The 25,255-nt window shown below is 43.8% G+C and overlaps 1 protein-coding gene across 12 annotated transcripts in view; it reads left to right on the top strand.

The window, feature by feature from the left end:
* Positions 1 to 21,038, top strand: part of Zc3h11a (zinc finger CCCH-type containing 11A) — a 44,578-nt gene extending 23,540 nt beyond the window's left edge. For 7 of the 12 annotated variants that reach the window (XM_076547422.1, XM_076547421.1, XM_076547419.1 and 4 more), the window contains 13 exons: positions 1,022 to 1,145; positions 2,638 to 2,841; positions 2,949 to 3,065; positions 3,295 to 3,375; positions 4,149 to 4,259; positions 5,333 to 5,392; positions 7,147 to 7,245; positions 12,387 to 12,890; positions 13,625 to 13,707; positions 15,744 to 16,071; positions 17,520 to 17,686; positions 18,644 to 18,711; positions 19,071 to 21,038. In XM_076547422.1, the coding sequence (XP_076403537.1) occupies positions 1,022 to 1,145; positions 2,638 to 2,841; positions 2,949 to 3,065; positions 3,295 to 3,375; positions 4,149 to 4,259; positions 5,333 to 5,392; positions 7,147 to 7,245; positions 12,387 to 12,890; positions 13,625 to 13,707; positions 15,744 to 16,071; positions 17,520 to 17,686; positions 18,644 to 18,711; positions 19,071 to 19,329 (2,205 nt within the window). In that variant the 3' untranslated portion in view covers positions 19,330 to 21,038. Of the gene's footprint in view, positions 1 to 1,021; positions 1,188 to 2,637; positions 2,842 to 2,948; positions 3,066 to 3,294; positions 3,376 to 4,148; positions 4,260 to 5,332; positions 5,393 to 7,146; positions 7,246 to 12,386; positions 12,891 to 13,624; positions 13,708 to 15,743; positions 16,072 to 17,519; positions 17,687 to 18,643; positions 18,712 to 19,070 lie in introns of all 12 variants that reach the window. The other 5 variants (XM_076547417.1, XM_076547415.1, XM_076547418.1 and 2 more) reach the window with 1 other exon arrangement.
* The last annotated feature ends 4,217 nt before the right edge of the window (positions 21,039 to 25,255 follow it).

Raw genomic sequence — 25,255 nt, 5'->3', positions numbered from 1 at the left:
CAGCAAAACAGTCTTTAAATAGAAACATATGAAACAAGATTATGAATTGGCTGGCTGATGAAAATATTGTAGATGCAGAGCATCATGGGACCTGGCTATTTCTTTGGAAACATTGGTGTAGTATTCACTAATTCAGGGCCTAGGGAGATGATTCACTGGCTAAATTAGCATGTGCTGTATAATCATGGATACCTGAGTTTGAATGCCCAGTGCCCACATACAAAGCTGGCCATGGCTATACTTAAGATACAAGCCCAGTGTTGGGAGCAGAGACAGCATCCTAGGAGTTTGCTGGCTGGCCAGCCTACCTGGAATGAGCTTCATTTTCAGTGTGAGACTCTACTCCTGATGTAGTAAGGTCGAGGGCAGGAGAGGAAGGTAGCTGATGTCCTGCTCTGGCCTCTACACTCCTGCCTACATATGCACACAGATGCAGTTCACATTTTGTAGCTAAGAAAGTGAGGCTGACCAGGTGTTTAGTTGTCTGTGGTCATAAGGCCCTTAAATAACTTAATAGGAAGGAAAATTATTATAATATCTTATTCTATATTCTTGGGGTTTTTGTTTGTTTGTTTGTTTGTTTGTTTGTTTGAGACAGGGTTTCTCTGTGTAGCCTTGGCTGTCCTGGAACTCACTCTGTAGACCAGGCTGGCCTGGAACTCACACAGATCCGCCTGCCTCTGCCTACCAATGTTGGGATTAAAGGCGTGTGCCACCACCCTTACTCTATATTTTTAACTACTGTATTATCCTGCTTCTCTACATCAAGTGTGCCCATACAGGGTTTTCAGGATGAAGACCAGGAGGAAAGTACAGCTCTCCACAGGGCCTAAGTATCACTTTCGATAGCCTCTCTCTTGCTAAACATGACCTCCTTCCTGTGTTGGGGTTTTGAACTTTATTTTGAAAACCAGTCACAGAATTAATGTAGGACTTACTTCATTTTTTAACTTGAATTTTTTAACATTTTGTTTTTTTAACAAGCTTAACATTTTTTTAACAATGTGTTTTTCTCTTACAGAAAAAACGAAGTGAAATTCCTTGTTATTGGGAAAATCAGCCAGTGGGATGTCAAAAATTAAACTGTGCTTTCCATCACAACAGAGGTCGTTACGTTGATGGACTGTTCCTACCTCCAAGCAGAAGTGAGATTGGTTTTGATTCTAAAAGGGAACAGTTGCTATTCAGTGAGCACCTGCTATTCACCCTTTCAATCCAGTGAGAACAGTACTATTTCTACTGTATAATGAAGAAATACAACCTTAGAGAGGTCAGGTGATAAGTATCCAGAGAGAACCAAATGTTTCGGTCATGTCAGATTATATTACTGTATAATATAATACTTGTTTCATTCTTATTTTCTTACCAAACCTATAGATGTTTTCAAAAGAATTTAATTCTCCAGACCATGGGTAGGAGATTGGGTCCTCTGCCTGCTCTGTGAGATGAAGCTTTACTGCATATGGCTTTGGCCATCCATTTACATACTGTGGCCCGTTTTGTATTAGTACTGCAGAGTTAAGGAGTTGAGATAAGAGACCACACGGCCCACAGAGCCAGAGGTACAGCCATCTACTCTATGGTGGAGTCAGTTAGACACTGTAACCTAAACTGGCTTAGAACTTGTCATTCTCTGCCTTAGTCTCCTGAGCGTTGGGATTATAGGCATTCACAGTAATACCTCACATACTAACTAGTCCAGCTTTTTATAGCCTAGCTAAAATAAAAAAAAATTTGATGTAGGCTATCTTAAAAAAAAAATCCCCGCTGTTCCAGGGCTGGGGACCAAACTAAGGATTTCGAACATGCTAGACAAGCTCTCTACTGCTGAATTATATCTATTCTCAGTCCTAAAATGAATCCTGACTCCACAAAAATCTGTGATTTCTTTTCAAAATCTCTTTTAAAATAATTTTTATTTATAAATGCTTTGTGTGTGTCTTGAGTGTATGTGTATACACATGCTGTGAAATGTGTGTGGAGGTCAGAGGACTGCTTGGAGAGATGAGATTTTCTCTGTCCACCATGTGGGTCCTCAGGTCAGATTCAAGTTACCAGGCTTGGCAGCAGGCATCTTTACCTGCAGAGTCATCTCACTGGCCCCTCCAAAGCCCCTTTTAAAGTAATTTCCTAGTGGGCTAATTTCCTTTGGCCACCAAAGAGCCACTCAGTGTCAGTGGCTGGGATTTTAGCACTCAGAAAGCTAAGGCAGGAAGAACTAGAGTGTGAGGACCAGCCTAAGTTACATAGCAAGACATCATCACAAAAAAAAAAAAAGATCCAGAAGTTGGTGACACATACTTTAATCCCAGCTGGGGAAGCAGAGGCAGATGATGTCTCTATGTCTTTTTATGCCAAGGAAAAAATTCTAGAATCTCAACTTAAAATGTCTAGAATCTGGAACTAACTCCGGGTTTACTGCTTTCGGTCCTATCATCTGTTTCTATACAATAAAGAGTTACACTCTTCTTCTCTTCATGGAGAGTTACAGAATGGAAATGGGAAAATTCAGTTAAAAAAATACCTTCTTAAGGAAAATGCACCAAATTTATCAAAAGGACAGGGATTTTTGTTGAGTTGGGATTATAATTCTCGGTTATAAATTTGTCTTTTTTTTTTTTTTTTTTTAATGTTTAGCTGTGTTACCCACTGGGCCTGAGTTGCAAGAAGAAGAAGTCAAGGCCAGCCAACTCACAGTTCAGCAGAACAAATTGTCGGTCCAGTCTAATCCCTCCCCTCAACTGCGGAGTGTAAGGAAAGTAGAAAGTTCGGAAAATGTCCCCAGCCCCACGCATCCACCCGTTGTAATCAACGCTGCCGATGATGATGAAGACGATGATGGTATGGTTAGCGCCCACCCCCCTTCTCTTTTTTTTTCAGGCAAATAATGTAATGTGTTACTTGGTCTTGGTCTTAACTGGAAATTTGTCTTAAATGTGGCTATCCAGATCAGTTTTCTGAGGAGGGCGATGAAAGCAAGACACCTGCCCTGCAGCCAACCTCTGAGGTTCACAATGGACTCCGAGTGGCTTCTGCCCGGAAACCCGGAGTCGCTTTAAAGCAAGGTACGGTACACAGAGGCTGGCCTGTCTCTCAGCCGTGAAGCGTCTTTGGCTGTTGTAACTACCTTCAGAATCAGTGTAGTCACTAAGCTTTTCCTGGCGGATACGCTGTCCGCATACTGACACATACCCTCCTTCTAAGTCATTTACTCCAAGTACTGGAATGCCTGCAGAGAAAATGCAAAGAAAAAGGCTGTAGTTCCTCATGTGGTTTCCCTCTTGGGTTTCCCAGGTGAATGTTTGAATTTTGGAATAAAAACTCTTGAGGAAATTAAATCAAAGAAAATGAAGGAAAAATCCAAGAAGCAAGGTGGTAAGTCATCACGAGTTTTTGCATGAATACTTGCATGTTGCCTGACGAGAATAATCGATACTTCTGACAGCGACAGCCAAACCTAGCAAAGACAGACAGATTCTCATTTCTATGGCTTGTTCAAAGCGAAACACAAACGTACTGGAGCTGTGTTTCGGTCCTCACTGTTCAGAGCTAGAACCAGATGATAACATAAAGAAACCTGTACGTCTTGAGAGTGATTGATTGTTTTATGAGATAGGATCTCGATATGTATCTCTGGCCATCCTGGAATTCACTCTGTAGACCAGGCCAGCCTTAAATGCACAGAGATCCGTCTGCCTCTGCTTCCCGAGTTCCGGGATTAAAGGAGTGCGTCACCACCATGCCAGGCTGTATCTTGAGATACATAACTGTAAATAAAGAGCAGCAGTTAAGAGACAGATTCAGGGGACTGTGGAGACGGCTGCCAGTCAAGTGTCTGCTCCACAAACCTGAGGACCTGCCTCTAGCCCTAGCAGCCATATAAATAAGCCAGACATGGATGTGTGCTGGGAATCCCGGTTCTGGGGAGACAGAGACAGGAGGATCCCTGGGGCTTGCTGACCAGCCAGCCCAGTTTAATCAGCTAGAGTCTTGTTAACCTCCTGATAAACAGGAGGTTGAGTGTCTGCTTGAGACAGCATTCAGACAGCAGAGCTGTCTGCGTTGGAGCTAACGTTCATAGGACAGAGATGCTTGACTTGGACTAGCTTTATTTTCCATAGATTATTTATTTGACTTTTCTCATTCAGAAAGCTCCTCAGGAGTTTCCAGTGCTTTACATCAGCCTCAGTCCAATCCAGGCCCTGAAAAGGAGAATGTGCGGACTGTGGTGAGGACAGTAACTCTCTCCAGCAAACAAGGTGCGCTATAGCAGGTCTCCCAGAGGACTGGGTTCTACTTGGTGTAATTGGGAACACAAAGCCCTTGGGTAATATGTTCGTGCCCTTTGGAGTTTTTGGAGAACCTGAAGTATTTTGATCATCTATAAGGATGAAAATTTGTTCATTTGATCCTGTTGTTTAAAAAGTTAGAATACTTTCTTGCTCAGGCAGTCTCACATTTATGTATATCTAATTTAACATGTTCTCTTTTCTTCAGCAAATTTATTGGTCGCTCATTTTGAGTAAAGAATGTTAGTATATATTTAGAGTGATAGGAAAAATATCAGCCTTTTTACTGAATTGTTTAAAACCTAATAAGGAATTGTCTTTGTCTGGGTTACTGTTGCTGTGATCAAACACCATGACCAAAAGCAAGTTGGGAAAGAAAGAGTTTATTTGGCTTACACTTCCATATTGCTGTTCATCATCAAAGGAAGTCAGGACAGGAACTCAAACAGGGCAGGATCCTAGAGGCAGGAACTGATGCAGAGGCCATGGAGGGGTGCTGCTTACTGGCTAGTTCTCATGGCTTGTTCAGCCTTCTTATAGAACCCAGGACCACCTGCCCAGGGATGGCACCACCCCCAGTGGGCATTCCCCCATTAATCACTAATTAATAAAATGCATGACAGGCTTGCCTGCGGCCTGATCTTATAGAGGCATTTTGTTAATTGATGTTCCCTCCTCTCAGATGACTTTAGCTTGTCAAATTGACATAAAACTATGTAGCATAGGAATAGAACACATTAAATTGCACGTTTAAATGTTTATTTGAACCACAGACATTTCAGAGAAGGCTTTCTTGCTCATGTAATAATGTTAAATAGCTTTTCAAGGTGCACAAGGATAGTTTGGCCAGAATCAGAGTCTCTCTCCTTATGTTTGGCTACTGTTAATAATGCCATGCTGTTGCATGTTCATTAGACTTGATTACTTTCTTGTTAAATGTGACAGAAGACTGAGATGTAATTTTCAAAATACCTCCTTAGCAGGCTCATATGAATGTAAAAGAATCAGCTAACAGTGAACACATTTTATTTTTGCCATTTCAGAAGAGCCCTGGGTTAGACTGAGTCTTCCTGAGAGACTGGGAAAACGAAAATTTTCAGTAGGTGAGTTAGAATTTGTGTGTCTTCTGTCTCTATGCTTATGCATTAACATGTTCCCTTGTTGAGACTCTTCATAAAAGCACAGTCAGTGTTGACCTACTGGGCTGCCTGTATTCTTGACTGACAACATTATAAACATTTCCTGTGTGTGCTACAGTAGTTTGATGTGTTCTAACTTAGTAGATTATGACCATGACTAATCTTTTTGGTTGAGAGCTAAGCCATCTCCAGCCCATGACTGACCTTTTAGAAGGTCCTAGGTTAGTAATTACAGGCTTGAGCCAGACATGGTGACATGTGCTTTTAATCTCGGCACTCGGAGGCAGAGGCACGAGGGTCTTTGTGAGTTCAAGGCCAGTCTGGTCTTCATAGCTATTTCCAGGCCAGCCGAGACTACAAGACCCTTGTCTCCACTTGGATAAGCTAGAGAATATTAGATATTTTCAGTTGGTTCCTCCTCCTCCTCCCTCCTCCTCCTCCTCCTCCTCCTCCTCCTTCTCTTCCTCCTCTTCCCTCTCATCCTCATCCTCTTCCCTCTCCCCCTCCCCTTCCTCCTCATCCCTTCTCTTCTTCTTCTTCTTTTTTTTTTTTTTCTATTTTGTAAAGGCATGATTTGATCATCTATCAGTCTAAGTCTTCATACCCCAGGAATAATAAGCATTGTAAGGGGCTGGAGAGGTATAGCTCAGGGGTTAAGAGCACTGGCTGTTCTTCCAGAGGACCTGAGTTCAGTTCCCAGCACCCACATGGCAGCTCACACCTGTTTGCAACTCCAGTTCCAGGGGATCTGGCACACTAACACGGACATACATGCAGGCAAAACACCCATGCACATAACAATAAAAATCAATCTTAGAAAAGAGGCATCATAAATTCCTTTACTATCTTCCTAACTGAATTTATTATGAATTCAAAGTTTAGTGGTCTCTTAGTTATGGTTATAATTGCTGTGACAAAATACCATGACCAAAAAGGAAGCTGGGGAGGAAAGGGTTCATTTGGCTCACACAGCACAGCACTGTTCATCATCAAAGAAGTCAGGACAGGAACTGCAGCAAGGCAGGAGCCTAGAGGTGGGAGCTGATGCAGAGGCCATGGAGGGCGCTGCTTACTGCCTTGTTCCTCGTGGCTCGTTCAGCCTGCTTCCTTACAGCACCCAGGACCACCAGCCCAGGAATGGCATCACCCACAGTGGGCCGAGCCCTCCCCTAATTAAGAAAATGCCTTACAGTTCGATTTTTTGGTTTTTCGAGACAGGGTTTCTCTGTGTAGGCCTGGCTCTCTTGGATCTCGTTCTGTTGACCAGGCTGGCCTCAAACTCACAGAGATCCTCCTGCCTCTGCCTCCCAAGTGCTGGGATTAAAGGTGTGCGCCACCACCGCCGCCACCACCGCCCTTGCTCTACAGCCAAATCTCATGGAGGCATTTTCTCAAGTGAGTTCCCTCCTTTCGGGTGCCTCTCGCTTGTTAAGCTGACATGAAACTGTCCAGCACCAGCGGTGAAGACACTCTCTCTTTGAGCCTTAGCGTCAGCCAGGGCTTAGGATTTTAGTTATCTGAAAAGTATTCGTTCATGTGTTTACATTTTTTTTGTCTCCTAATTTTTTTCTTTCTAGGTCATTTTTGTCTTTTAACATTAAGTTAAAAGATGTTGAACAATTGCTGCTTAAATGCAGAAAACTTGTCTGTTATTAGCGCTTTCTTTTGTTTCACTTTGTTGAAGATTAAAATCTTAAAGTAAATCTCCCTATTTGTAGGTGGTGACAGTGATCCCCCATTAAAGCGAAGCCTTGCACAGAGGCTGGGAAAAAAGGTGGAAGCTCCAGAAACTAACCTTGATAAAGCACCAAAGAAAGGTAAGTGCTTGCTTTCTACCAGTTTGTCTGTCTGTCTGTGACAGTCCAGGCTGGCTAGGTACCTGCTTGCTTTCTACCACGGTTTGTCTGTCTGTGACAGTGACAGGTCAGGCTGGCTGTGCACCTGCTCGCTTTCTACCAGTTTGTCTGTCTGTAACAGTGACAGTCCAGGCTGGCTGGGCACTGCTCACTCCTCACAAACACTTGAGTGCTTACTTGACTTGATACTAAGTAGTCAACATTTAACAGTGTTATACACTTGTCAGCACTGGAGGTTACAGGCTCCTGAAAGATACAGGAATAGCCACAATACTGTGATCAATACTGTGACAGGAAGAACAATGCATGCTCCTGTGAGAGCACATGGGAAGGTGCTCAGCATTATGCTGTGTTAGGGAAAACATCACAGAGGAAATGGTGTTGAAGTTCAAACCTAAAGGCAGGAAGTGGTGGGTGAAGTTGGAGGACCAGTGTGCATGCTAGCTTTAGTCAACTTGACATAATCTAGAGCTATTTGGGAAGAACTCAGTTGAGAAAATATCCCCACCAAATGGGCCTGTGGGCAAGCAGGTGGTACTTTTTCTTAGTTGATGACTTAGGTGGGAGGGCCCAGCCCATTGTGAGTGGTACTGGCCCTGGGTGGTGGTACCACATATTATGAGAAAGCAGGTTTGAGCAGGCCATGGGGAGCAAGCCAGTAAATAGCATTTCTCCCTGGCCTCTTCATCAGCTCTTGCCTCTAGGCTCCTGCCCTCACTTACTTCTTCAGCAGTGGAGTGACCTGAGAGTTGTAAGCTGAAATAAACCCTTTCCTCTCCAAGTTGTTGATGGTCATGGTGTTTGATCAGAGCAGTAGAAACTAAGACAACCAGGGTTTGTATTCAAGAAAAGAGCTGAGGAAGCATCATACACCTAAGGAACTGCAGGTGGCTAAACCATGGAATGGGGATGAAGGGCAGGATAACGAGAAAAAAAGGGAATTTGGTTAGAATCTTTTAAAGCCTTGTGTGAGAGTTTGAGCTTGTTCTGATAGAGTGACAGACTTGCAAGGGTATTTGAAAGGTATCGAGCTGGTGAGATGGCTCAGCTGGTCAAAGTCCTTCTGCAGTGTGAGGCCTGTGTTTATCCAGGCAGCACCAGTGGATAGGAGAGAACTGACACCTGAAAGTTGTCCTCTGACTCCATACATGTCCTAAGTGAGGCACATCCGTCTGTCCTCACGTACACACACAATAATAATAAAACCAATTGAAGAAGAAGAAGAAGGGTTGGGACCGGGTATAGTGGCCCATGTCTTTAATCTCAGCATTCAGGGGGTAAAGGTGGGTGTATCTCTGTGAGTTCAAGGCCAGCCTTGTCTACAGAGTGAGATCCAGGACAGGCACCAAAACAGCACAGAGAAACCCTGTCTTGAAAAACAAAAACAAAAAAAATAAAGAGGAAATCCAGTAAGAGGCACGCCATATTATATGCTAAACTGTTGTAGACAGTTAGGTTCTAATAGGCTAGGTATGTAGATGAAGTCACAGGGTGTACATGGTCCCTGGGGTCAGTCAGCATTACCAAAAAGGGTGGGAAGAAGTCATTTTCCAAGCAGTGTATAGCCAGTTGCATTCTGTCAGATGACAAAGGTGTGGACATAACATGAGCCACTCTTTGTTTGAGGGCAACATAAAATACGTTCGTTTCTGTGTGTGTGTGTGTGTGTGTGTGTGTGTGTGTGTGTGTGTGTGTGTGTGTGTGTGTGTGTGTTGGGGTGTGTGTGTGTGTGTGTGTGTGTGTGTGTGTGTGTTGGTAATCCCAGCACTTGGGAAACAGGTGGGGAGATCTTAGTAAATTTGAGGCCAACCTGGCCTACACGGTGAGTTCCAGGACAGCCATGGCTATGTAGAGACCCTGTCTAAAAAAAAGAAAGAAAATCATTTCTTTATATTCTTAGGTTCTTCCTGTAAATTATAGTTGTGTTTAATAGTGGGAACAAGCATGTATATAAAGTGAATATCCATATGTTCACATACTCTGCTTTTGTTGTTGTTGTTTGTGGTGCTGTAGTTTCGAATCTAGAGCTTCACACATGCCAGGCAGCTGATCTTCCATGCACTCTTAGCCCCCAGCTTTGCTTAATGCTATTCAGGATTTGATGTGATAGTTTCTATAAAAGAGTTTTAAATTTTGTATCTCTGGGCTTTCTCAATCCAACCATAGCTGATTTCTGTATCATTCTATGCTAGCATCCTTAAGAGAGAGTCTGATGTTGAGCTTCTTACTTTCCTGTAAGAAAACAACCACCACCACTTTTCCTTAAGACAAGATCTCAGGTCTGTAGTCCAGGCTGGCCTCAAATTCTTGGCAACCTTCCTGTCACAGCCTCCCAGATGCTGGTGGGATTACAGATGTGAGTTATCATTCTTAGCTTTAATCTCCAGAATGTTTTAAGGTTTTCTGTCTCCCTGATTGATGTACTATTACTTCACTGTAGTGGATGTAAACACACTTGGCTGGCAAGCCAGGGATTCAATGGACCCTTTGAATCTAACTTGGCTTTTTTTGTTCTAAGTCCACGTAGTAAATAGTTGAAGCTTGAAGTAGCTAAGTGCTAGAGTATTTGATTAGCATGGTGGTGCCCTCAGTTTGATCCTTACTACCCTTAAAAACAAAAATATTTTAGTCTTTGTAGTCCACAATCTCTGTCACAGTTACTCAGTTCTGCCACTGTGGTGTGAAAGCAGCCATATGTAACGTGAATATGTAAATGAATGAGTGGCTGTGTTCCAAGGACACTGTATGGCCAGATTTGGCCTGTGGGCTATAGTTCGCTTATCCTGAATGGCTAGTTGTAGACTAACGTTGTCTTTTTCATTACTTAGTTTTTCAAATGAGTTTATTTTGGCATTTGTCTTCAAAAGATTTTTGTTCTGGTCTCCCTCCCTTTCCCCCTCCCTCCCTTAACAGCTTAATTTTTCTTAGGCTGCTCTGGAGTTTTCCACTGAATCTGGGATTTTCGCTTGTTTGCTTGCTTGCTTAGTTCTGTTTCTGTATTTGTTTTTGAGATGCTGGAAATCAAGCCAGGTCCTATGCATGCTAGGCAGGCATTCTTCAGTGAGGTGTATCCTCTACCCTAGTCCTTCCATTTCTACCCTAATGATTTCTCCGTTGTTCACTGTTCCTTCTCATATTGGTTAACCTAGGCCCGGCAGTTTACTGTGCTGATGAGGAGAATAGTGATTGACTGTTCTTTTAGAGTTACATCTACTGTTTAAACATATCTACTGAAATAGATTCCCCACAGAAATTCTTAAAGATTACTCTATCGTGGCATTCTTCTTTTCTCATTATTAGTGTAGATTAATTCTGTTTTTAATGTCTTTATAATTTCAATGATATTTTGGTAGGGATGAGAAACAAGTCTCCAATTCACCATTAACCATGTACTTTCTTTGATTATTTTGAGATTAGCTTGTCATTGTGAAATGGAAGAAAAAACTACAATTGCAATTCTTTTTTTCAGATTTATTTATTTTACATGTATGAATTGTCTGCTTGTGTATAGGTGCATCACATGTATGCCTGGTGTCTGTAGAGGTCAGAATAGGGTGTCAGATACCCTAGAACTTGAGTTACAGATAGTTGTGAGCAGCCATGTGGGTGCTGGGAATGGAACCTTAACCACTGAGCCATCTCTACAGCCCCACCATCATTTTGAAAATCTAATGAGAAGGAAGTTGTGGTAGCTCTTTATCTCAGTACTCATAAACCGAGACAGAACAATGGTGGGTGAGTTTGAGGTCACTTGTATATCAAGACCCTATCACAAAAGACTCACTCACTGGAAACATAAAGAGATAATTCACTATTTGATTACTTAATTTGTCGTGAGTACTTTGCTCTGTGGTTCATCATTGATCTCAGAAAGCATCATCCAGTATGTTTGGAGGTTCTGGCAGTTCCAGGACTCTTATCATGGTATCACCAGAGAAACTCACTGGACTGGAGGGTGAGAATCCAAACTGAGCTGACTTAAGATTGACCCTTTAAATAAACTCTGTTTAAACAAGAGCCCCAGAAGTAGTGGTTCACACCTATAAACTTGGGGTTAACTTGGACTATGTTATATCAGGGATTTGTAGGCCAGTATGAGTTACAGAGAGACAGGGACACGGACAGAAATGAGACTGGTGGTGGTGGTGGTGGTGGGGATACAGAGAGTTCCAGAACAGGCTATATTTAGGAGCTTGGGGTGTAGTTTGTTTTTGAATTTTAATTAAAATCTCTTACTGGTTAGTCTGTGTATGTTGTACATGCATGGTATCATCTCTCTCTCTCTTTTTTTTATTTTTATTTATTTTATTTTACAATACCATTCAGTTCTACATATCAGCCACGGGTTCCCCTATTCTCCCCCTTCCCACCCCTCCCCTTACCCCCAGCCCACCCCCGATTCCCACCTCCTCCAGGGCAAATCCTCCCCCGCTCTCTCTTTTAATTCTACATGAGTTCATTATTTCTTTTCTTGGCCCTCCAGTAATGAGAATGATTGTCTCATGTGACATTTGTTCCCTGTTTTAAACAGTTGTAGAATGATCTTTTGAGGTCTGGGGGTGCAGGTCAGATTTGTGGCCTTTGGGTTTTGTTTATTTTTTGTCTTGTCACCAGTTTTGTTTTCCCTCTTTTCCTGTTTTAAATGTCACTTCATGAAAAGTTTGCTTTGACCAGTTCCTAGACAGTGGTTTCCATTGCCGGACTTGCCGACAGCTCATTTAGTTACTCGGGTTTGGCAGACTATAGACCACACCTGGGCACAGGGATGCTTGGCTTCGTACCGTTTCTAGCCATGGGTCCAGCGCAAGTTTTATATACATAGGAGTGAATGGAGGACTCATTGCTCCTTTTACTTAAGGTTTATAATGGTGCAGGTTTCTCCATTGAGAAATGATTCTCAGCCATTTGTGTGTTGTATTTCTGGATAGAAATACTAATCAGTAGGTTTGTCTCTAGAGATTTTCTTGCGGTTGTCTACAATTGAGAGTGAACCTGATGCTGTGCATGAGGCAACTGATGCCTCTCCCTGTATTTTCTACTCTTAGAGAGATCCTAAGTCATTGAGAAACAAGAATGTAAATATATGTTCCTTCCCCGAACAGAGAGAGTTAACAAAGCTGGTGAGATCCACGTGAAGACATTGGAAGAAATTCTTCTTGAAAGAGCCAGTCAGAAACGTGGAGAATTACAAACTAAACTGAAGACAGAAGAGCCTTCCCGGACTGATGAGTCTCCATCAGGAACCAAAAGCTCTTCCTCAGTGCGGATCAAAACCTTCTCTGAGGTCCTGGCTGAAAAGAAACATCGGCAGCAGGAAATGGAGAGACAGAAACCCAAAAAGGATACAGGTTGCCCCAAGTCGACAGCAGATCCTGATGTGAAGAAGACTGGGAGTCTGTTACCTGTTGCTGTCAGCAAAGGACAGGCAGAGGAGCCTGCGGGAAGAGCCAGGTCCATGCAGGAGGTGCACATCAAGACGCTAGAGGAGATCAAACTGGAGAAGGCCCTGAGGGGACAGCGAAGCTCGGAGAGCAGTGCCAGCTCCCGGCCTCAAGCGGAGGCTATTCCTGGGGCCAAGAGGCTGCTCCGCATCACCAAAAGAGCAGGTCTGTAGAGCCCCTCCAAGCAGCAGGACTGTCTAAAGCACAGGGCAGGACCTCCAGGAGCTTGGGTAGTTGCTGACAAACTTTCCTTAACTGAGGGAATTTGAGGCAGCGGATTCAGTAGAGTAAGCTGTTGCTAGTAGCAGTTTGTAGTGCTACGGTGTGGTGGTGTTTTCTTGAGGTTCTGTAGCGCCCCCCCCCCCCCCCCCCCCCCATCTCTTAGCTGTGAGTTCTTCCTTGTTCCATTACTCCTCTCTGAGTTTCCTTTCTGGGCTGTGTAAAACACTGACCAAAAGCAGCCTGGGCTAGGGAGTGTTACTTGGTTTACATTTTCCGATCACCAGTCCGTCATTGAGGGAGGTCAAGGCAGGAGCCTGGAGGCAGGAACTGAAGCATAGGCCATGGAGGGATGCTGCATACTCATCTGCTTTCCATGGCTTGCTCAGTCTGCCTTTTTATACAACCAGGACCAACTGCCCAGGAGTGGCACTTCCCATGGTGGGCTGGCACTTCCCATGGTGGCCTGGACCCTCCTGCATCAATTACCAATCAAGGAAATGCCCCACAGGCTAGTCTGATAGAGACATTTTCTCAGCTGAGGCTCCCTCTTCCCAGATAGATTAGCTTGTGTTGACAGAAAAGCCAGTCAGTACAATTATATTCATTAAGAAAAGTTTTAATTTTAGTTCATTCCTCACATCCTGATTAAAGCAATGGTGTTTTTAATGTGAATACAGGTGCAAAAGAAGAGAAAAACCTCGAGCTCGAAGGCAGTGAAATTGCGTCTCAGAGCAGTGTGACTAAGACAGAGGCTAGTGAGGTAAGTTTGTCAGATTATGACTCTTGGCAGATCAAGAGGAGGTGAATGAATGATGTGTACTTTTAGTTGTAGTGTACATTAAATTTCCGTCAAAATTTCACTGGTAAGTTGAGTATGGTTTTAATTGTTTTGTTTTGGGTCGTGTTTTTGTTGTTTAGGTTTTTTGTTTTTTTTTTTTTTTTTGGAGTTTTGAAGACAGTTTCTCACTATGTTGCTTGAACTCTGCCTGCCTCAGCCAGCCTCATTCCATAGTGCAGATTACAACCTCCGCTACAGTGCCCAGTACTGTGGTCATCATTTTCTATGGAAGTTTCTTTTTTTTTTTTTTTTAATGAGTTTTTGTTTGTTTGTTTGTTTTTTAGATTTATTTATTATATATATAGTTCTCTATCTGCATGTGTGCCTGCATACCAGAAGAGGGCACCAGATCTCATTACAGGTGGTTGTGAGCCACCATGTGGTTGCTGGGAATTGAATTCAGGACCTCTGGAAGAGCAGCCAGTACCATTAACCTATGAGCCATCTCTCCAGCCCCGATTTTTAGTTTTTAAAATAGGGTCTATGTGGCCCTGACTGACCTGGAACTCACTGTGTAGACCTGACCGGTCTCCAACTCACATAAATCTACCTGCCTCTTCCTCCTGTTTGCTGAGATTATAGGTTTGCATCACCACTGCCCAGCATCTGTGGAAGATTTTTACAGTTCTCTGTATGTTAGTTTTCTTTGTTTTCATAGTTTTTTAACTGGCTGTTAATATTTTGCTGCACATGTGTAAAGCTTGACCTTTTCCCCCAATGTTTATTTACTTTATGTGTGTGAGTGTTCACATACACATGTACATGTGTGTGTGTATGTATGTATGTATATCTGAATGTATACACACTGTGGCACCATGTGTGTTCATGGTGTCTGCAGAGGCCAGAAGAAGGCATCAGATCCCCAGAACTGGAGTTAAGGATGGTTGTGAACTGACATGTCTGTGTTGGGAAATGAACCTGGGTTCTTTGCAAGAGCAGCAGGTATTCTTAACCACTGAGCCATCTGTCTAGCTCCCACTTTCTCTAGATGGTGTCTCATATAGCTCAGGCTAGCTTCAAGCTAGCTTTGTAGCCAAGGACCTTGAACTGATTCTGCTGCCTCAGCTACCAGAGTGCTGTGATGATTGGTATGTGCCACCACATTCGGCTAGGGTTTTTCTCTTTAGAAAGAATGAACAACCTAGGCATGGTTACACAAGCTTGTGGCACTCCTAGGCTTTGGGGCTGCGAGGCTGAGGTAGGACGCTCGTTAGTGGAGGCCATTCTGGGCCACACAGTCAGTTGTTTGTTTGTTTTTCTCAAAAACAGGATAAATGCTATAATAGTTTTTCTCCTACCTCTCCTTTAAGCTTTTTATTATATAAGCAGATTTAATACTCAACTCAGGTTGAGAGATGTACAATATATCATTTTGCAGCCTGCTCTAGCTTTAGTAATTCCTTAAGGCGTTTGTTTTTACTGGCTCTAATATTCTAATTTGTAACTAGAAGGTCTTTCTGGGCATTGAGATTTTCACACAGTTGTTATAGTATCTTGACATAAACCTTAATGTATAGTGTCTTAATTAGTATCATTTGTGTTTTCTTTCTTTCTTTTTTTTTTTTTTTTTTTTTTAGTTTTTTCGAGACAGGATTTCTCTGTGTAGCTTTGCGCCTTTCCTGGAACTCACTCTGTAGACCAGGCTGGCCTCGAACTCAGAGAGATCTGCCTGCCTCTGCCTCCCGAGTGCTGGGATTAAAGGCGAGCGCCACCACCGCCCAGTTCATTTGTTTTTCTTGGGGTCATAATTACATAGCCAATAGAATCTAGGTTTTTTATTGATTCACACATCTTCATTTCCAATCTTTCACACTTAACAGCATATCTTCTGTTTAATATCAAATAATCAGCTTCCTTATTATTCTGAATCATGTAATACTGTCTGCCTAGCTTAGATATTCACTCAGCACTATAAATGAGAAAGTAGGGCTTAATTCTTTGATTGAATGTTTCCACAGACTTCAGATGAGACCATAAGTGACACCACAAAAATTCCAGTCAATAGATGTGACACTGTCAGAGAGAAGCACACCGAGAAAGAGCAGGAGGCAGGAGCCTCACAGAAGGAGAAGCCAGCCTTGTCGCCTGTCCCCGGAGACGGGGCCTCATACTTCACCCGGGTGGTGGGGAAGCCCGTGCTCACTGCTGTATCAGGCATCACACGGCACCTGGCCAAGCGCCTCCCCACAGAGTCATCCCCAAAGGGGGAGGTAGAAACCTCTGGAATCGGGGACTCCATACTGAATGTGAAATGTGCAGCACAGACTTTGGAAAAAAGGAGTAAAGGTGAGTGATTTTGCTACCTTTATCATAGCACAATGACCAAATCTCAGTCACTGGCAACTGTGGGGTTGAATCTCGTGTGCACCGAGGTCACACCAACAGGTGGTAATACAGTCATCTGCAGAGATGAAACTTAGGCAGTTCTTTTTCACAACTTAAAACGAACTGCTGGAGGGGTGGGTGGGTGGGTGGGTGGGTTGGTTGGTGGGTGGGTGGGTGGGTTGGTTGGTTGGTGGGTGGGTGGGTGGGTTGGTTGGTGGGTTGGTGGGTTGGGTGGGTGGGTTGGTTGGTTGGTTTTGCCTTCTTTGGGGCTATAACTGTAGCTCAGTTGTTAGTACTTATCTAGGATGCACAAAGCCCCGGGTTCCATTACAGCAGCACAGACAAACCATGTCTGGTGAAACACACCTGTAATCCCAGCTCAGTTTGTATTAGGGTTCTCTAGAGGAACAGAGCCAGTAGCATGAATGCAGAAGAGGGATTTATTAGATTGGTTTCCATGGTAGTCCAGTAGAGGCTGTACTACACTAGAGAGGCCGACCGAGGTGGAGTTCCTCTTTAGTCCTCATCGTGGGTTTTAAGTCAGCCAGTTGTTGGGTGAGGGTTTGAGTTTGGGTTTTGGCAGCTTGAGTCCCATGGCTGCTGGAGGAGGGTTCTCTTTCAGGACATACTGTGAATGTTCTGAATTGTTTCTGTGCATCTGCATACTGTTACCGTGGAGCTCACTCTTTTCCTCTGGTGCTTTATGCAAAGACACTAGACCCAGACAGCATTATTATTTTCTCTACTGTCCCACAAACATTCAAAGTTTTATTATTAGAATCACCAAATCCTTGTTCTTCTCAAGAGGTGAAGCAAGAAGTGGAAACAAGAGGATCAGAAGTTCAGAGTTATCTTCACCCACATGATTGGAGGGTAGCCTGGGTTACCTGAGACCTTGTCTCAGAAAAAGGAAAACATAAAAGCCCCATTCAGAACTTCTGTGGTGCACTTTCCTTGTGGTGTTTTGAGTCCCTCCCCAGATGGCCTCAGACTGGGTTCTCCCCCAGCCCTCTGGGTGCTGGGATTACAGGTGTGCAGCTGCAGTCAGCTTTTCCTCTCGTTTTGCAGAAAGAAATACCATGGAATATGATAGTGACATTGAAGAGTATGGCATGGTGACCTGTGTAGTAGATCTTTTTCATTCAGGCAGTTTGCTCTTTTGGTATTGCTTTTTTTGTTATTCTTAAGACCGGGTCTCTGTGTGGCCTTGGCTCCCCTGGAACTCACAGTTCTGACCTCCGACTCAGCAGTGGTCCTCCTGCCTCTGCCTCCCGGTGCTGGGGTGTACCGTGCCCGGCAACGCTTTTGGTCTTTCTACTACTAAAGGAATTGTATCCTGTTCTTCGTTACATCTCAGGATGTGAAAGAGATCATCTAGTTGCTAATCAGCTGTGTTCTGTCTCCTGTAGCCAAACCCAAAGTTAATGTGAAGCCGTCTGTGGTCAAGGTTGTTTCATCTCCCAAACTGGCTCCAAAACGCAAGGCAGTGGAGGTGCACCCGGCTGTCATTGCAGCAGTGAAGCCGCTCAGCGCCGGCGGTGTCCTGCAGGAAAGCCCCGCCAAGAAAGCGGCTGTGGTAAGAACTGACCCACGACAGTGGTGCTGGACTGGGGGAGGATTGCCTTTGGCTGTTGGTTTGTTTGTGTCTCACACTTCTGCCATCTCCTGAGCATTGGCTTCCTCAGACTGTGGCTCTAGTAACTAGAGTCTGGTTGGAGAGTTGAGAAGTGGCAGGCGGTATTTTGAAGCTGGGTTTTTGGGTGGCAAGGTATTTTGCTTACTTACATACTCAGCCTCTAGATCATTGGGTTCCTAGGATTAAAGAACGGTAGCCTCTGGGCTGAAGATACAGCTCAGTGCAAGATACTAGGTTACACCCCCCCACACCCACATACCCACATACCCGCTGCCGCCAAACCCAAAAACTAGCTGGGATTCTAAGAAGGCAACAGAAGAAAATATGCTCTTGGGGTGAAAAAAGGGCCTGACTCGAGGCTGAGCAGTGGGGAGGTAGAGGCTCTGAGTTTCAGGCCAGCTTGGTCTACCTTCAGAAGTCTGGTACAGCCAAAGCTACATAGTCAAGCCCTGTCTCAAAAAAAAAAAAAAATCTTGTAAAAGCCTTGAAGTCTGGGGGCATGGTTCAGTGGGTAAGAGTGCTTGCTATACAAGTATGAGCACCTGAGTTTGAATCCCTTAGCACCTACATAAAAAAGCCAGTGTGGCCATACACTTGCCTGTAACCCCGACGTTGGAGGCATAGAGACAGGTGTATCCCAAAAGATCACTGGCCAGCCAGCATAACTTGAAACCCTGAGCCTGAAGTTCAGTAACAGACTAACTTCCCACAGACGTGAAGGAGAAAGAATGGCAGACTCTTCCTGACCGCCTTCTCTGAACTAACTCTACATACTTGCACATGGGCCCTTGCACACACACACACACACACACACACACACACACACACACACACACACACACAGCATACAAACACCAGCGAGAGAAGCATAACTCTCACCTTCCTCTTCCTTTGTAGGCTGTGGTCCCCCTTCTCTCTGAGGATACATCCATCGCCATGTCTGAGACAGAAACACCTAAGGACAGGTAATATCTTCTTAACCTAATTCCAGGCCATTATTGATTTTCCTCTTTGTCAAAAAATGCAATAAGTCACTGAACATTTACAGGTTAGCTACCTCTAAAGCTAACTCCACACTGAGGGCAAAAAGCGTGAAAGTGGAGGTCGCTTCTCTTCAGCACTGCTGTTGATGTTTGCCCTTATTGTTGGAAGATACTTTAAATACCTGGCTAAGTTCAAAAGGTACTGGATTCCCAGTTAGTGAAACAGTAACAACTTGTCACTAGCTGTCCCCGAGGTCGCACAACCATGGTTAACTGTTTAAACAGTGTTGAACCATGGAGGAAGGGCACCGCTGGGCTAACAGTCTGCTTTCCCCTTACAGTTTTGCGCTGCCTTCAACCCAGTCCTCTTCAGAACCCTCGCTCCCAGAAGGATCTGGCCCTTCCTCATCCCAGGTGGCATCTAAACCTCGCCGACTGAGCTCTGCCTCAACAGGAAAGCCTCCACTCTCCGTGGAAGATGATTTTGAGAAACTAATATGGGAAATTTCAGGAGGCAAATTAGAAGCTGAGATTGACTTGGATCCTGGCAAAGATGAAGACGACCTTCTGCTTGAGCTCTCAGAGATGATTGACAGCTGAAGCTGATGGTGAGGACGCTTTAAAGAAAAAAAAAAAAAAACCCTCACCAAAACTGGACTTAGTTTCATCTATTCTAACATTTGCCTGAGGTGATCATTTCTTTAGTCTCAAATTTTGCCCAAATCAAAAGTATACCTCTGAAGTACCCGTGTGTGTCCTGGTTCCCCTGGGGTCAGATCTTTACATCCCTTGATGACTGTTTGTCCATTTGATGCCATTGTTTAGTATCTCTGAGAAGAAAGTTCTGTAATGCCCTTCTCTCCACCCAAGACTGAGCTCCCAATGAAATGGTGCGAGAGAACTCCGTGGCTCCTTGAGGCGTTTGTCAGTGTGGGCAAGCTTCCCTTTGCTGTATTTATTTATGTATTGTCTTAAGATTATCAGAGTTGAAAACGAAGACAGCTGCTAACCATTGTGGACCAAATGTCATGCTACCACTAAACAAAAGACCCACTCCGTCTATGTTAAATTGTATGTCTTTTTAAAGGTATTTGGAGATTCGTCTAAGCTTTAAAGGGGCCGAGCGGCTCGAGAACCTGAGATGTGGACAGAACTCTGGACCCGTCCTGTTGCATTAGCTGCTCCATAAGCCTCTGAAGAGCAATAGCTAATTTATTATTACTGTAATTTTTTAAAGGCTTTAAAGTGCCTCAGGGGTCCCCTGAAACGAATTTTCTACTTCTGGGATTCCCTGGATTCTTTATAAGATGGTGACATGACTAGGGAAATTCTTTTTTTAGTGTGAAAATTGTCCCTTTTCTTCAATACCTTTCTCCTACTGGCATTGAATTATCACAGAGACAGAAAATTGGTAAATTTTATAATTTCTAACTCTCCCAGGAAACTCCTCTTGCCTAGTATTTATTTGATGTGCTTTAACCACGGGAGGAGGGGAAAAAAAAAAAACAACAACAAAAAAAGCCAACCTCATTCAAGCTGCCAGTATTGATCTCCGGACTGTAGCAGTACACTGGGCTGTGCTGTCGCAGGGATGGCGAGATGCTCTGGGGTGTATTGGATACCTCCAGTTTCTTCATTTCTGGATTGAGTTTTCTTTTCTTGATGTTGGTCTTCATATCACCTCAAGGTTTAGACTTGTGAACGAACAAGTCTGATGAGGGTAATAGTCTTGAAATGAGACACTGTACAGAATTGGAAGGCGGAAAGAAAGACTTGTTCATTGTGATACTTTCTGTAGGCGGCCAGTTTGTTTCTCATAGGGAAATCCTGGATCACCCGTCGTCATCTTGGCTCCTAAGGAACTGCTGTTGTAAGCGGCTCATCAAGAGTTGAAGTTCATGTAGCCTTGTTGGGAATATGGAAAAGGAAGAAAGCCACAGGACTGCCCGTTCAGTCTGGGAAGATCTGGATGATTCTGCACATGCAAAAATGACTTGAAATTTATGTATAGACACTTGTACCAATCCATCTTCAGCTGACTGAATGTTGTAAGATAGCCCTTCTCCAAAGCAGGGGTGGAATGTTCTGCTTTCACCACACATTTTATAAACACATTTCCTTTTTTGAATTGACCTATAGATTGTAGGTCCCTTTTGTATATAACCTTTATTCTTTTGCTTTAAAAGAAAGTCTGTTCATATTTAATGCCCTGTATTAGTCAATGATTTTCGTTCAACATTATTTGAACCATTTGCCATTACCGAAAGAGAAATACTTATTTGTGTTTTAAATAAAACTGATATAGGAAATCTTTAGGTCTTATCATTATAACTTAAGTGATGCTGTTAATTTTTTAAAAGGAGGGCAGGTTTAAAAGTGATCTTAATATTCAGTGATTGAGAATTTTCAAACATGAAGATGGAAGAAAAGCTTTAATTAGAAGAGTGCAGGTTTTTCGATCTGTATACTGACTTCTTACTGTTACAAAAATACGTGTAAATTTTTAGTAACCAAAGACGATAAGTTTTTTCCTCCTAGTAGCCTAATAGTCCCAGGCTGAGGCTATAACTTAGTAGTGGACCATTGGCCTAGTGTACATGAGGCTTGGTCCAGCCTAATGCTGTCCCCCACATAGCCCCAAAAGGTCCCATCAGTTGAATGAACTCTTCATGTACATATCTTAATGGTCATAGAGCAAATGTTGCAGCTTGGCTCTGCCCCAAATTTTGGAGATAGCTTTACAGTTTATATTTTTTCAAGATTAGGCCAGATGTAGTGGCACATGCCTTTAATCCCAAGCAGAAACAGGAGGGTCTCTGAATTCCAGGCCAAAAAAGAAAAGACAACAAGATTAAAATCTGTGAAATTCTGACCTTAACAATAGCATCTCTTATGTGGCTCTGTGCATTCTCATCTCTGCCAGTCTCAGGAGCTCCCATAGAGAGAAGGCTAACACAAAGAGCTAACTACAGTTCACACACGAAGCTTGAGTTATGTGGGCCAGACTCCTGGGATCCGTTCTGAAACTATTGCTTCACTTCATCTGAATAATTCTGCAGTTATTTAAGTGTGATGCCCTTGAATTTGGCAGTTTAACAGAAGGACATTCGTGCTTACTAGATATAATAACAGTTCCTGAGGACCCATTTTGAAACAATCTACAGAAAGGTCACTGCTAGCTTCCAGGGTCAGTCTTCTCAAGCCCAACTGTGTGTGTAGACCAGCGTCTGCAGCTCAGGCTGACCTGCCTTTCTGGAGTCTCTTACCTCCACCACCCAAGTGCTTAGATGAAAGATGACCCACGCCTGGTTCATGTGGTGCTAGGGATGGACCCCAGAGTCTGGTGCTGAGCTACACCCCAAACCCTGCAGCTGGTTTTTAATTTGCAAAGTGATGTCAGGGGGCGGTGCTGCTGGAGAGATGGCTCAGCTGAGAAAGGCACTTGACTCATAATCCTGGCAACCAGAGTCCAACAAAGATGGACAGATGTTGTCCTCTGACTTCCTATGCTTGGGCCATGTCACATGCTCCTAGCCCCTACAACAAGTTTCTAATAATTAAAAGAGCCAGTGATTTATGACCACCAAGCCTGGTGACCTGAGTTCAACCCTTAACACTAGTAAAATGAGCAAAAAATCTGCCTTGATTCCCAAGCAGCAATCTAGGATTTTATGGTCTTTGGTTGTTTTGTTTTTTGGTGTTTTTTTATTTTTATTTTTTTTAATTAAAGGTTTCAGAAGTCTACTGAATAGTCCTATTATTAATCTGTGTTTGGTTAGATTTAATTCCTAAAATGGGAGTGAGTGTGGCAGTGAGCAAAAAGCGGTGAGTTAAAACTACTGCCTCCGTCCTGGGGTTCTTCTTTTTTAATCTTTACTTTGTTCCCAGCCAGCAGTAAAACTAGTCCATTGAACTTAGAGGTCTGCAGTCAAGGGAGCTGGAAAAGAGCTCTTAGAAAGGTGTTTTGCGTGAAGGATAAGGAACTAAACGGATTAGGGAAACATTTAAATCGAACAAGACTGTTTCAGTGGAGGGCAGTGAAACAGAGACCCTTACCTGATGGAGCAGTCACTTGTCGGCTCTGAGAGCTCCAAGGAAATGGGTCACCTTTAGAAAAGCCACCAGGAGGAAACGTTAGATGTGTCCCCCCACCTTGAAGGAGCACAGAGCAGTTTGAACTTACACTGTAATTAAACACTTTGGTCATCAAGGATAGATGAGTCTAAGTCAAATTCCTGCTCTTGAAGTGCTTAAGCAGCTTTGTGAGGATGTGTTCGAGAGTGTGTGTGTGTGAATGCCACTTGTGTGGGGATATCTGCAGAGGACAGCAGATCACCAGAGTCACTTGGGGCTGCAGTTACGGGCAGTTGGCTGGCCTGGAACTTGATTTGTAGACCAGGCTGCCTGTCTTGAATCCTGCTGGGCTAAGGTATGGACCACCGTGCCCAGCTTTACATAGACATGTTAGGTGGATAATACTCCAGACAAAATGAAGAATGAGCTCGAGTTTTAGTAGCTCTACTTGAGTAGTTTTAGTTTTTATTATTTTTACTTTTATTTGAGAAAGGATCTCATGTGGCCTTATACTTTCAATCCTTCTGCCTCTGCCTCTGAAATGTTGGGATTACAGATGGGCATCACCATGTCTGGTTTATGTAGTACTGGATTTGAACCCGGGGCTTTGAACATGTGGAGCAAGCACTTCCCAACACCTCACCTTAAACAGCACAAGAGTGATGATCGTATATATACTTGGTAATGCCTCAACCCTCACGCAGGGATCCTGTCTTTTGCCCTCTGCCTCTGTTTTGTTTTGTTTTTTCTTTTGAGACAGTCTCTCCACATAGCCCTGGCTGTCCTGGAATTCACTGTAGGCCAGAGTTCTGCCTTCCTCTGCCTCCTGAATACTAGGATTAAAGGTATGCACCACCACCACCCCCCGTTTTTTAAATGTGTGTATTTTGCCTACATGTATGTCTGTGCACCATTTGCGTGCCTGGTGCAGAAGAGGGTGCCAGATGCCCTGGAGCTGGAGTTACAAGTGGTGGTGAGCTACCATGTGGGTGCTGGGAACCAAACCTGGGCCTCTGCAAGTACAATGAGTCCTCTTAACCGGGAGCCATTTCTTCAGTCCCTGCCTTCGTTAATGTTTAAGTGGCCTCCTACCCAAGAGGCCATGACCATTGGACTGCTTCTTCCCAAACCTTCCTTTTTCTTCAAACAAGGTTGATGTCTTTCTACCAGGCATATACTCTTCATCTACTCTCTATTTTAGTTGTTTGCCAGCTGGGCATGGTGGCACATGCCATTAATCCCAGCACTTGGGAGGCAGAGGCAGGTGACCTCAGGGCCAGCCTGGTCTACATAGTTCAGGACAGCCAGGGCTATGTAGAGACCCTGTCTCAATGCCCTTCCCCCCAAAATTGTTCACCAATACTTCCCTCGCAGGTAGTGCTGGGGGGGGGCGTGGTGCAGGTCAGAGGTGGCATGCTTGTCTAGCATGCAGAAGACCCTGGAGAAGAGGGCATGTTTAAGACAGATCTCTACTTGTCTTTAAAGTCTCTGGCTAATCGGTCCATTAGTTCTCCCAGGCTGCCATATGTTACTACAAACTAAATAGCTCAACAGATATCTCAGTTGAGAGTAAAGGCCTGGCCAGTTAGATGTTGGTGGTATTTCTAGTGCAGCTCTTTCTGGCTGTGGGTAGCTAGCTGCTGGCCTTTCTTCTGTTCCCATGGAGAAATGGAGGCCTCTGGGCTGTCTTTGTTGTTTTGTTTTTGTTTGACTGGGCATGGGACCCAGGACCTCAAGTATGCAAGGCGAGTACTCGGCTGTGACCTACATCTCCAGCCCCTCCTCCTCCAAGGACACCAGAAAGCTGAGGTTCAGTCCCACACAGGAGATTTCCATACAATCTTAATGATCTCTTCAACAGCCCTATCTCAAAATAACAAATAGAAACAGAAACGAACCGCCTTATCTTCAAACACAGCTGAAGTACTAGGGGGTGGAGCTTCAACAGCTGAGTCCATAACAGAGAAACATAAATGTTTGTTGAGTGAGTCATTCTTGACCCATTTCAGGGCTTGCTGATCTTTTCTAGGCTGCCCTGTAACTCCCTAATAATAGCCTTGTTATGCTTTCAATTAGTCCCAGCTGCTCAAGTTGTGAGGCTTCCAGGTGAAGCGGACTTCACCTGAATGGAGAGAGGTCTTAAACATTTATGTGGGAAGTGGCTGGCGATGTGGTGAATGCCTGAGGTCCCAGCAATCAGAAAGCAGAGGCAGGAGGATTAGGAGTTCAAGGCCAGCTTTGGCTACAAAGGAATTTGAGCCAATCTGGAGTATGAGAGACACATGAGACAGCATGTCAATCAAATTAAACCAGGAGTATTTCTCTTTGAGTTAGTGTGCCTCAAGCATATTTTACAGACATCAGAGGGGCATGAAAATCTCAAGATTTACAAGGACATTATGATTAATTGCAATGTAAAAGAAACCAAGATTTTGCCCAATTTTCTATTATT

The sequence above is a fragment of the Peromyscus maniculatus genome, chromosome 11, assembly GCF_049852395.1.
Source record: "Peromyscus maniculatus bairdii isolate BWxNUB_F1_BW_parent chromosome 11, HU_Pman_BW_mat_3.1, whole genome shotgun sequence".
In the NCBI taxonomy this organism is placed as follows: Eukaryota; Metazoa; Chordata; class Mammalia; order Rodentia; family Cricetidae; genus Peromyscus; species Peromyscus maniculatus.
Note: the sequence above shows the minus strand (reverse complement) of the source record. Positions and strands in the feature narration are given on the sequence as shown.